Below are 12,794 nucleotides of genomic sequence, written 5' to 3' on the forward strand. Positions count from 1 at the left end.
CTGTGCATGCATTGTGAGGGCTGCCATGAGCTGCAATATTTGCACTTGCGTTACGTTTGGGAGGCAGTGTTCGAGGTGTGACTTGTGCTCTTACGGCACCCTTCAGGAGAGGAGGTCGTGGGCTTGGTCCTTTACACTGTTTCTTGTTAAATCTTCAAAAACCTGGTTCCAAATTGGGAAGCAGCTGCTAGAAAAAGAATGTAAAGCTTTGTGCTATTTTGTCCCAGGACTGGCAGCACCTGGAGGCTGTACCTGGAAAGGGAGAAAGAGACCCTCTGGCGGTACAGCTGCTGTCTCTGCCCTCTTGCAGAGCACCTGCACTGGGGTTGGTTACAGTGAACAGCTTGATCAACTAAACTGCTCAGGTAGAAACAGGCCTTCTTGATCGTAGAAGCGGTGAGAGCCTTCCTGGAAGCTCAGATGGATAAGAAAGGGAGTTTCCTTTATTCATGACTCACGAGGGATGGATTTCTATACAGTCACTTCCCTGGACCTCAAGTTTTAGTGCATGGTCACTCAGACTAAGAGGGAGAGCTCTGGAAGCACCAGTTCCTTATTACTGCACAGCACAAAGCAGTGTGGTTATACACAGCCATTGACTTGGAACAGGCGTTGTAGGAGAAGCTGAGATAATGATGAAAGATGATAAAGTATGATGCAAAGCCTATAGGATTACTCAGTTTAAGAACAGCCAGCTAGAGATGAGTTTCACTCAACAAAGTAAGATTCCTTATAGTAATAAGTTATTGTGACTAATCCCTTGTAAACTGCTGACTAATCACTGCAACTTACAATGTCTGTCTTGTTGCTTGTCCCGAGTTAACTATTCACAGGAGCTCATGGATTAAAACATAGATGTTCATTTGAATGAATAAAAAGGGTATTCAAAGTAATATGACACATACTCCATTACAACTAATATTTATTAAATACGCAGTGGACAAAAAATAGCAAGCCTCCAAAAAGTAGTCAATTCATCAACATATATTACAGCATTACCCACCCAGCACCACCAAAACATACGGTGCTATCAGCTCATTTCTCGCAGAATGTTCTATTGACTTATGCTTGGTTCATTATCTATAAATGTGCATAGTTTCAAGACTTGATAATGTCACATGAGCATAAAATGGCACCAAAGTCTGTTTGCCCAAAGCTTCCAGCCACTCTCAACCCAAGAAAGTAGTGACATGTGCGTAAGCAGCAAGATGTGCGTGGCAGTCATGCATGTACTCTGTAGTCCCTTGTATGGTCTTGAGTGCTTTGTGTGAGCTTTACAGCATGACAGCAAACTTCTCAGAAGCCAAAGAATCGTATGCTCCAAAGCATCATTTTATTACTACTGAGTATGTCTAGTTTCCTCTTAAGTTTTCTAAACTATCCAGAAACTGGGTGAAGGCAGGGAGGGCAGGGTGTGTTGTGCGTGGTGGTGGTAGTTAAGTGCTTGTGTAAATCAGTTAACTTAGCAGGATACACACATGCTTCCTTTTCCTGGCAATATGTTTTCATACCGAGCTAAAGAAACTCCTGTGCTATGGGCACAGCGGCTGCACAGATGAGCACGGCCTTGTATTTGCAGGGTCAGGAGGGAGTGTTGGTGTTCCTTCTAGGAGCAGGGCTGCCTTTCCTGCTACCTTACAGACAGATCTGTGATGTCAAGGGAATCAGGACTGTAACACTGAATGTAGTGTACAAATGTTGGCAGATTTCAGGCACCAAGCCTTCCAGACTCCTTCCCTTTTCAGCTGTAGCTGCCGTGTGTCATTCAACGCACAAAGAATTCACCTGCAATGGAAAAAGTGCTTTCTGTGGTAGCTAGTGTATGAGATTTGTAAAGGACCTGTTTGCCTCCTCATCTGTGCTTACTTTACGTGAGCAGGATGTGCGTGACTCTGTGGTGTGTGCTTTTCTGGATGCTCACAGTAATTAAACCTGGTTTCATGTGAAGCTGCTACTTGCAAAGTTTAAGATGCTTTTTCAGTAGCCTATTTGACATTATTAGAGCTGTCTTCAACTCTCTGTGCGTATGGAGAGGGAGCACCCTGAATCATATGCAACTTCACATTAGCCATAAGCACTAGAAAACAAGTAAACCAAACTTGCTGAAACACCCTGTTTACAGCATTTAAATTAATAATATTTGAAAAGGATCCATCAGTATTAACAACATCAAGTAATTTCTTATCTAGGATAGCCAATTATCAAAGCTATTTAATGCTACGTGAGAGTGGCCACTGGTACATTTATGGGGACACTTAAGTACTCTGAGGCCAGAAGACCTTGTGAAAGCAAATCAGAGAAACATGCAGGAAAGCACTCTGGCCGAGGTAAAAGCAGCTACCTTACTCTTCCAAGTAGCTACTAGTCTTAAAGTCTGTTTTACCTGTCAGGACTACGCAGGTTACTGGGAGGTGCACTGTAGGATTAACAAATTGGGAGTTTTCTGGTGTTTGGTGTGACATCTATTTCTAAAGTCAGGGAGAGCTGACACCTACCTCGGTGCATGGTACAAATAAGCCCTTCAGCATGCAGACATAGGGCCTCAATGTATTTGAGTGCTAAGGTCAAAATGCTGGAACATGCTTCTAATGTTGTAAAAAGGCATCTTTCAGATCAGCAAAATAGTTCCTCCAAATCCAGAAATTCTCTGTCTCTTAGATAACGTTTTACAGAGTGTTTAGGCAGAGAACTGGGCAGCTGCCATCTTTTTTTTTTTTCTTTTGAAACTGGGACGTGGAGATTTTCCACTTGCAGGCAAGTTAAGTGGTAGCAATGCAAAGGGAGGGGAGCTGCCCCTCTGACCCTGGCTGTTCCACAGTTACAATCTCTGCTGTATGGTAAGGTTCCCAGACTGTGTTCTTATCACTGTCACCTTCTAAATTCAACTGAGGTGGTCAGGGGACAGATGGACAGACACAATTCTGAAATCTTAATCCTTGTCTTAAACATGGTTGCCAAATAACAGCACTTGTCTCATTTCCAGAGCTCATAGTTGCATAGTGTGATGACAGCAGCTGCATTTCACAGGAAAAAGAAAAAAACCTTCTGTGTTATTACTAGGAATCTTTGCTCAATCTCATGGTGAGGACACTGAAATGAAGGTATAGGGTGAGTGGCGAAGTCTATCCTCTAAAAAACACACATGGTTATCAACTGGGATAAGTGGCTCGCCTGTTGACCCAGCAGTAAGCTGACAGGGTAAGGCAAAACTGGAATTGTAGGGCTGTCGTACAGTACACCTGCTGAGGTCTCCAAGCCTACCAGCTGAACAAAGTAGTTCTGTAAGAGGCTGAACATAAGCAGCGGTCACCTGGAGGGATCTGGAGATGATCTAGGCCCTTGAGAAGTCTCCTCTCTGTCCACCTGTCTTACTAAGCAACTTCACCTCTTCGATCACAATGTCATGAGTAACTGCTTTGCACATGTCATACACAGTCAGGGCAGCCAGGCTGGCAGCTGTTAGAGCTTCCATCTCCACACCTGTCCTCCCCCAGGTCTGACAGGAGCTACGAATCACCACTGCGTATCTGGACTCATCCAGGCTCAGAGAAACCTCAACATGGTTGAGGGGGATGTTGTGACACAATGGGATCAACTGGCTTGTCAGCTTGGCTCCCTGAATTCCTGCAATCTGGGCTACAGCCAGCACATCTCCCTTCTTCACCTGGTTCTGCCTCACCATCCCAAATGCTTTCTCACCCAGGCGGACCACAGCACCAGCAACAGCAATTCTTTTTGAATCTGGCTTCCCTCCGACATCAACCATTGTGGCCCGTCCTTCCTCGTCAGTGTGAGTCAAGTTGTCAGAGGCACGAGGTACCCTGGTGCAAGATCCCAAATCCCTGGTACAGAATTCAGATCCTGAACTCGCCTCTTCGGACTGACAGTCCACAGAAACTTGGCCAACAGGAGAAGCCTCAAGGCACTTTGTGTCAAATGTGGAGTCTGGGTCCTTCTGGAAGACACAGCAGCCTCTGAGCTGGGTTTGTAGAATTCCCATCGTTATCTGCCGCTGTTGCTCTGGGTAAGATCCTGGCAGGAAAAGTTGTCTTGTGAGCTTATTTTTCATTAATACTTTTCCTGTTTGTTTGGGTAAACTTGCTCTCGAAGTCAGCCAATGGCTAAATGTGTGGCCCCACTGTTTTGAATTTGGGGGATTCTGTAGGGCATCTCGGCACAGTGGGAGTGACATCAATACAGGCTCTGGTGGGGAAGAAAAAGTAATATGAGAATACATCTTAGGAACTGGAAAGCTAAGTTAAGTCTGCAGTAACTGAGAACCTTGGGACCTTCTGTGTTGTAAAAACCTCAATAAGCCTGCAAACATCCACTTTTCTCCTCAAGCTCTTTCTCTTTTCTCTCTCATCAGTTCCCTGCATTTGCTGGTTTGTTATTCCAAACCCCAAGACTCAAAACATTTGTTTAGAGGTCCCTGACAAGAAGAAACAACTGGTTATCAAAAAGTATCAACACTTACTGAGAAACAGAAGAGCTTATAGGAACATCAGTTCTGAAGAAAAGCAAGTCATAGCATCTCAGCATCCATTTGAGATTGTTCCAGTACCTGTCTGCTTTTGAAAGCCTGGGGGGGTTAATAGGAAATTCTTGCACTTTAATTCTCAACTCTGCCTTTCCAAACACCTTCCTCTCAGCAGGTGTGCTTCCTGCTTTCATCTCCTTCTGCAGGGAAGGGTCATGCCAGCACCTGAGGACAGCAGGAACCAGAAATACTGCATCTGCACTGTCTACAAGCTCAGAAGGTGGCTCCGTGATGGGAATCTCTCCTGTTACTGCCAGCTCTCACCACATTAATGACAGCTGAAGTTTAAGCACTGGAAAAACCACACTCCTCTCATTGACAGAGATTTTAAATCTGCTCAGAAGTATGTTCCAAGTTGAGCTGGCAGAGCTCCAGTTGGCAGAGAGGTAATAAGCCCTCCTGCCCCTTTTCACCATTTAATCCCTTGGTTTTGGCATCTGCACAGGGCTAAGTGCCAGGTGTCAAGACAGAAGGCGTCTTTTTCATATAAAAGAAGTGATTTGATTTGTAAGTAAAGAGAAAGCACTACAGAGGTAAGTGGCTAAGCCCTAGTCTAACAGCCTCATTGATAAGCATGTTTCTTGGTTGTTTTTTGTTTGTTTGTTTGTTTTATTGCTTTTTTTTTTCCTGGAGCTCCTGTTCTTCTTGCTCTGAGAAACTTGGAATTTGGTTTTGCTCAATAACCTCCTTTGGTAGCTCTGGTGTTCTTTGGGGACTTCCTTACTTGTGAGTCAGGTAAATCAGAACAGCTTCCTGGCCCCTCTGCACCTTGCTGAGCTACCTCTGCTGCCCAGACCGCGACAGGTATCACCTTAGACTGTCCACATGACAATAATAGACATAGTGTGGACAAAGCATTGGTTGTGTCCCCCTACCCTCTTTTTTTAAAAACAAACTGATCTCTTCGTTGTTAGTCCCAGCCTCTGCTATAACAAGACCGATGCACTTAGCACCTTTTTCATCTAGAGTACCCTCCAAACATGGATCGGAAAGTGCCCATTACTGAAGCTGAAGTCAACCATAGGTTTCATGATGATTTTTTTTTTAAGTCACTGCAGTAATCTATATTCAAGCAAAGGTCCCGTTTGATCTACAGCTGATAGCCTATCCACTAAAATTAAGATTCCTGCACGTTAATTGGTGATGTGTTTACCCTCAGAGGAATGGGATTAAATGGACATTAAATGTTTTGACTGCAACGCTGCTCTGCTTTAGAAGAGCACAGAAAATTGTGCTTATTCCTCTGTTCTTTCCCTTTCTCTTTATACAGTGGGGCCTAACCTGAATATTCCTTTTAAAATCCAGAACTCAAAGTACCATATTCTTCTGGATTCCTTGATTAGCTTTAAAGGTGAAGCTAAACCCCTGGCAAGGTGTCTTGTCTTCAGGAGAAGCGGGACTGCAAAGGCAGGCAAGTACTTCCACACTATAAACACACATGGATGGGAGCAGGGAATAGAGGTACAGTTTGCTCAAGTAGAGCAGTAAATAAAAAGACAGCAAGACAGTAATGCATGTAAAGCATCTTTGCTTTTCCTAACAACCTGCTTCATCTCTGTTTTAACCCAGATTGCTGATATGCCTACAAAAAAATAGGTAATTGTTTTCTACAGCACATATAATAATACAACTGAAAGCAGTTGACAAACCACCTCATTACATCCCATTACTGCACCTGAAATTTAACTGTGTTAGCTTCCAACTAGCACAATCTCAGGAGGAGAGAAGAAGGTAGGAGAACTTAAGTTATGGTAATTTCCTCCTTAATTTAAGCAAACCCATGAGGAGAACAACCTGCCAAAAGGAATATGTTGATTGAGGGAAATAAGATGAACTAGGATACAAAACATACAGCAAAGGATCCAGACAACAGCAGTGTAGGGAAGAAGCCAGGTTTGGCTTACTGGGACTAACGAAACCAATTAGTAATTTCCACAGCATTCATTAAGTTTCATTAAATTAATTCCATACACACACACACCCCACTGACTGCTTGCACGCCAGCGTTATTTGAAGTCAGTAACTAAGTAATTCAAAACACAATTAGGAAATTTCCTAATGATTCCTCATGTGTCACAGTGGGATACTCTCCACTCCTCTCCAGACTTCATTGATACGGTTACTGCCAGCAGTTACGTCTTGAAGGGACATGGAACAGCTGGGGGAGGACCTGGACAGGCTGCTGCTTTTGCTGTACGTCAGACAATGTTAAAGCAAGTTTCAAAAGAAAATTAGATGGATTTGATCTGTAGACATCCAAACATTGCTAGGAAGGCTAATTTGGAGTATGGGGATTCTTTCTAAGGCATCTTGAAAAATTATGTAGGTCCCAGTGAGCTGTCAAGAATTTAATATAGTATTTTCATCTTAAAAAAAAACCAAACAAACAACAAAAAACACCATTTTTTTTTCCTCATTCAGCAAGTCAATTCACACTTTAAACAATGGGTCCTCCTTTTCCTGGAACACAATGCAGCAGTGGCCAAATACAAAAGAGTAAAAACAAACTCAGAGAGACAGTCTTGCACCACTCAACATGCAAAATGACAGCCATTTAAAGAGGAACATCAAGTGAAAAATATTCCTAGTAAAAATATATGGTAAGACCACCTGTAAATCCTATTTCCTAATAAAGGCAACCAGACTGAAGTACAAGCATGGGGGTCTTGCTCTTGTTTAAAATGAGTTAGCAAAGACCTACAAATTAATGGATGTTACCCTCCCCAAGGGTACCTGTTTTAAAAGCTGTCTTTTAAGCTGCACAGCAGCTAACCAGCTCCAGAGCATCAATGAGGGAGGACGAGAGTTTGGGTTTGAAACATAATGTTCATCTCTTCCACCCTTGCTGCATTTTCCCCCTCCTCATTGAAAAGAAACAACAGAACAGCTTCTAGTTAATCTCACAATGCTAATTCTTGCAAGCATTTCTTAATTCTAAGGAAGAAAAAAGGTATTTTAGGAGATAGCTATCTTACAAAACAGTAAAACATAGGCATGGATGAGGTAAAACCACGCTGAAGGAGATATGAAAAATCAGTGAGACCACCCCAGCAGGGCCACATTGCTCATGAACAGAGCTTCAAGCAGAAGGGAGCCAGCAAACATCTTCAAGAGATACAACAAGGAGAAGAAAGGCTCTCAGGCTGCTCAGATACCAGATACTGCAGTTTTCATGGTTATGTTTGGAGACTTTGCAGCAGTAAGAGGACATTGCAAAAGAATGAAGCCCCAAGTTTCAGATTCTGAAGTAAAGAAGTAGTGAGGTAGGAAAACCTGGATTTCTGTCAGGTTACTGGCACTATATATTATATGCAAAGTTGAATTTCTTAATCCAGGGATAAAAGTCCATCCTGCACCCTTTATGCCTATATGGCAGTCTAGTCAATCTCACAGAACTCACCCCAAACTGCCTTATATGCTACTATACCACTCTTGTTAAGTACAAAGGAAGCAGATAGGAAATGAGATGGGAAAGCCAGTGATCTCTTTGGAAAATTTAAAAAGCTTTCAAAATCAGAGAAAGCAAAACCAGTACTGCCAATCAGAAGACCGGATAAGGCTTGGTAGGGACATTAAACCTTTCTTCCTCTTCCACTTCAGCATGTTAATCACAGCTGCCTTTTAAAAAAATCCATTTCTTTGCCTAAACCTAAGCCAGAACCAAACATAATTTAGATTTAAAAGCCCAATCCAATATGCTCCCCCAAAGACAAAACCCAAACAAAATCATTGTATGTTTATTACGTACTGATTTGTCACCCACCAATCAGGATCATTGGCCGGTTTTTCATCTGGGAAATGTTAAACATGCCTAGAAATAAAATAAGGAACACATAAAAATCCTAGCTCAAATCATGCATCTGGTTTATGTATTTAGTTTTCTGCTCTTCACAGTGCAACCTGCATGCTAGGAAAACCAAAGCTCAATTAAGACCAAGGGAGCTGGAGGAGGGGGAATCTAGCATGGTATTATTTAAAACCATAGCTGCCAGAGTTTCCAGGCATCCAGCTGCTACAGGTCTATCACACTGCAGAACCCTCTTCCAGAAAGCCTTCCATAATCTGAATTACAGTTACCTACTACAGAATTCAAACAGTTTGGGACTATCCTGTTTCTTAACAGCAGCATTTAACTACAGTAGTTCTTATGGATAAGCTGTTAACAGTGCCCAGTTCAAAAGTAGTCCAATCACAGAAGGCTCAGGGACAATATTAGGATTAACACAAACTGCAAGATGACAGACAGTCAGGTAAGTGCTGCTGACTGCAAAATGCCTTTACTTGAGGGAAAAACACTCTTCTCCCCACTCCACTTCCCTAAATCGGAAATTCAGAAATGAAGGGTCTCAAAGTAAAGGAACCAATCCCTCCACACCTCCCCTCACGTTTACAAGGCACTGTTTTAGCTGGGTCAGACCAATGTACTTTGCAAGTTAGTCTATGCTCAGACTTAAAAACTTCCTTTAAATTTGTTTTATACATCATGAAAAAAGGGCAAACCCAACTGTTAGCAATCTGGCAGAATCTGCAAGAGAACAAAAGGGCCAAAACATATTTTCAGTGTAAAGGGGACTATTCCATGAGCATCAAGCCAGTTCACATACAGGAGATCAGCATTCCCAGCTGCAGCCAGATTACAAAAATATGGTTAGGTTCAGATGTAACTGCAATAGAGTTTATATCAAAATAAATTCAGAAGACTAACACAGCCTGAAGATGTGACTGCATCATCACGGAACTTGTGTCATGATCGTATACAGAGCACCATGAGTAGCTACAATTTCTGCATATTCAAAAGAGATCTGTCACATCTAGAAACATGTTAATGCAGTAGTTGGAGAGACAGCTTAATTTAGCTTTAGTACTTGTTTGACAGCAAACTAATTTTAAGAAAGTACAACTCCATCAATTTTTGCTTAGATTTACGCTTTGCTGCTGTTATTGTGAGCAGTGCATCTCTCAGAAGACTCAAAACTGACATCCAGATTTTGGAGCAACTACAGGACTGGTACGTTACTAGCTTTCTAGCAGACAATACTCTTTACAGATGGGAAAATTCTTTCCTTAGTTAATACAGCTTTATTCAAGAAGCCTTCCCTTCCTTCCTTCTCCTGGCAAGCCAATACAGCCCACAGCAGTATCAGGACATTGTTCTCCCTAGTCGCTGCTGTTATTTCTCAGTTACGATAAACATACCAGCATGCTGTTTCTTTTTTCTGCCCACTGCTGCTCCAATGATTTGAACCAACTCTTCCTCTGAGGCACCTGACCGTAGGTGATCTCTCAAGGACACTTCTGAACTCCCAAAAAGGCACACCTGCAGCCAACCCACAGAAACAGAAGAGGAAAAATGAGAAAGAATAAAATAAGTGGCTTTTACAAGTATTTCGTACTAACTTCAGAGTAAAGTTTTGAAGAGGCCTATCCTATTGAAGAAAGAGAACATTTATGGAGATTGTTTTCTTCATCTCTCTTCTTGTACACACATGGACAGCCTGGGATGTTTATGTAACCTAAGCTTGTTGGGCCTTCAGGCTGCCTTGGTCATCTGACATTAGACAGCAACACAGCTGTTGTCAATATCAGGTGACAACACGTAAATGCCAATTTTTAATTGAAAACTGTAATTTTCCCCCAGGAACTGCCAGTTTCAACGTGGCAGGAAATGGTTATCCCTCCCCTTTCTACAGCCGTTGAGCTGTACAGGCTGCTCTTGAATGAGAAGAGTTGCAAAAAGATGTTTGGTGAAACAACGGGATCCTTGTGGAACACAAAAGCCAGGCCCTCACAGCTGCTTGGATCCTTTTCTAATGGGAAATCATCTGTTTGTCACATGTTTAAGATGATTTTGAATCAAAGATTAAAATAAATGTTTATATTTACTGGCCTTGCAACAGTGTTTTACAACTGAAGTTAACTATGTTAGCAAAACAGAGAAACCAAAAAAAGGTGATATAACATCTCCCTAACAGCTCAACAAGCTAGAACAAGAATACATATAGGAGAGATAAAACAGGAGTTAGCTGGTAATAATTAGCATCTTTACATTCCTGCTACTTCTAAGGGAAGAACTTTGCATTACTTTCGCTGCATAAAAACACAGAGATCCTTTTTCACTACCAACCTTTAGGTTCCCATCTGCTGTTATCCTCAGACGATTGCAGGATCCACAGAAGTGCTCCGACATAGAGGTGATAAAGCTGATTTGCCCCTGGAAATGTGGCACTTTAAAACTCTAAAGAAACGCAGAGGAGAAAAAAAAGAAGAGTCAAATATAGTCTCTTCATTTTTAAAGCTCCACTTGCCCAAAGACCAGAAGACATTTTAACACGTATTTTCTTCAGTTCTAAGGTTACACAAGAGGAAAAAAAATAAAGTAAAAATCAGCTTTGTCAGGGGTTCCAGTGTATTTTGCCCTGTTCCTGGAAATTCACAAACCTGTTAAATGTTTGCTCTTGTAGTTATCAATTGACAGCGGATGCCAGTAGGCATGTTCTTACTCAGGTAGCCATGAGTCATAGATTCCCATAGGCTAGAAATCCCCCATATGGCACTGCACACTCCAAAGCAATACTGTTATGTCACTGAACAACTGTTTCATCAGGCTTCTTAACATGCGGTCATAGGCAGACATAGACTGACAAAAGTTTCAGAGGCTGTAAATACAGGATACAGCCTGGCATTCTTTATATCTGACTGAGGCATCTAGTAAACACATGGTATTTCTAAAGGTAAAGACTATGACTGTTATTTAATAGAAGTCAAACCACAGGCAGCCAGCTTGACCAAAGTACCAGAGTTACTACACTGAGTATTTTTTACTCTGCTTGTCAAATATAAATGCTGAACTTAGGAGAATTTGGGGATTTAGGGCAAGGAAAGAATGCGGCACATCTCACATGTTCTTTTTCTAACCCCACCTTGGCTGTGCTGGAAGTTTCACAGGGCAATTTCTCCAATTCAGGCCATCGCTGTTTAATTGTATCAAGCATTTCTTTGTAGCTCACCATCTTCTTGAAGTTCCACTTATTGCCTAGAATTAACAAAACCAGCATAACTTTATTAGACTGTGGATTTTGTTTTTCCAATTAGCAGAGAACCACCTTCACATTCTCCACAAGTCTCAGTTTCTGTAGTTAGCCCCAACTAATACTGCTACTAATCCTTCTCCAGCTTATCCAGGGAAGATAAACAAGCTGCAAGAGATACAGCAATTCCTTATTCCCAAAAAGAGCTCACCAAAACTTCCAGAGACAAGACCCTGGGGTGAATAACCACCAGTCAGGTTCACCTATGACCGAGGCACACTCCATGCCATGAAAAATCTCAAAGCAGGACTGCTTACCATCAAAGGGCATGTATTCTATGAACCGCACGTCAAGGGGCAAATCCTTCGTGAAATCCACAAAGTTCAGCAGTTCATCCTCATTGAAGCCTCGCATCACCACACAGTTGACCTGCAGGAAAAGCAGACACCCAAAATTAGTGAGCAGAATATGACTTTCTTCCCTTTTACACAAGGTTTTACAGTCCTTGCAGAAGGCATCGTGGATAAAGAAAAGATGATGAGAGAAGCTGGCAGGATTGCAATAGTATAGATGATCATTTCTGCTAAACTTGCCTGTAAGTTTTTGCATCCAACCTAACTACAGTTCTTAAAGTTGCCTTGCTAAATGGAAAATAGCTTTTATTAAAAAGCCAGGTAACAAAGGCATCGTCTTACCCATCTAAGGTATGACAATTTTTACCGTCTAAAATGACAACTCCACTCCCCAGTCCTACTCTGTATAGCTTCTGTAAAAGCACTGGCAGGGTACCTTCTGTAACGCTCTTTACAGCAGATCATAGGCAAATTCCCCAGACCAGGAAGTGTTCACAGCACACTTCATAACCATAGGCTGCAGGATGACTAGCTCTGCCTTCCTCAAAAAAAAGGTTAAAATTAGTTTTCCGTACATTTCTCATAAACAATATTTACACTGGAGCCTCAGGCCCTCTGTGCTTTATCTGAGTAACTACAGATAGCTGTGCAGTTGCTAAAACACTCCATTACTAAGGCAGACTTGTATGTCCAAGCATCGTGCATCACAGTTCTTAAGATCTTCCAGGAAAGCCTAAAAGCTAGTTTAATTTCAAGTGTTCTTCATAGCTCTGCAGCCTGAACCACTTACATAATAGATCTTCCAAAACACCAGTGAAAATGAAGGGAAGCACAGCTGCAGAACTGCAAACAGCAGAGTCTGCTGTAAGCAGC

The 12,794-nt window shown here is 42.1% G+C and overlaps 1 protein-coding gene across 4 annotated transcripts in view; it reads right to left on the bottom strand.

Annotated features, from left to right (window-relative positions):
* Window positions 1-905: 905 nt before the first annotated feature.
* Window positions 906-12,794, bottom strand: part of MOCS1 (molybdenum cofactor synthesis 1) — a 30,895-nt gene continuing 19,006 nt past the window's right edge. For 2 of the 4 annotated variants that reach the window (XM_040611508.1, XM_040611510.1), the window contains exons 6-11: window positions 11,886-11,997; window positions 11,461-11,573; window positions 10,665-10,775; window positions 9,737-9,857; window positions 8,304-8,351; window positions 906-4,203 (exon numbers count right to left, since the gene is read on the bottom strand). In XM_040611508.1, coding sequence (XP_040467442.1) covers window positions 3,332-4,203; window positions 8,304-8,351; window positions 9,737-9,857; window positions 10,665-10,775; window positions 11,461-11,573; window positions 11,886-11,997 — 1,377 coding nt within the window. In that variant the 3' untranslated portion in view covers window positions 906-3,331. Of the gene's footprint in view, window positions 4,204-8,288; window positions 8,352-9,736; window positions 9,858-10,664; window positions 10,776-11,460; window positions 11,574-11,885; window positions 11,998-12,794 lie in introns of all 4 variants that reach the window. The other 2 variants (XM_040611512.1, XM_040611509.1) reach the window with 2 other exon arrangements.

This window comes from Falco naumanni, chromosome 12 (assembly GCF_017639655.2).
Source record: "Falco naumanni isolate bFalNau1 chromosome 12, bFalNau1.pat, whole genome shotgun sequence".
NCBI lineage: Eukaryota > Metazoa > Chordata > Aves > Falconiformes > Falconidae > Falco > Falco naumanni.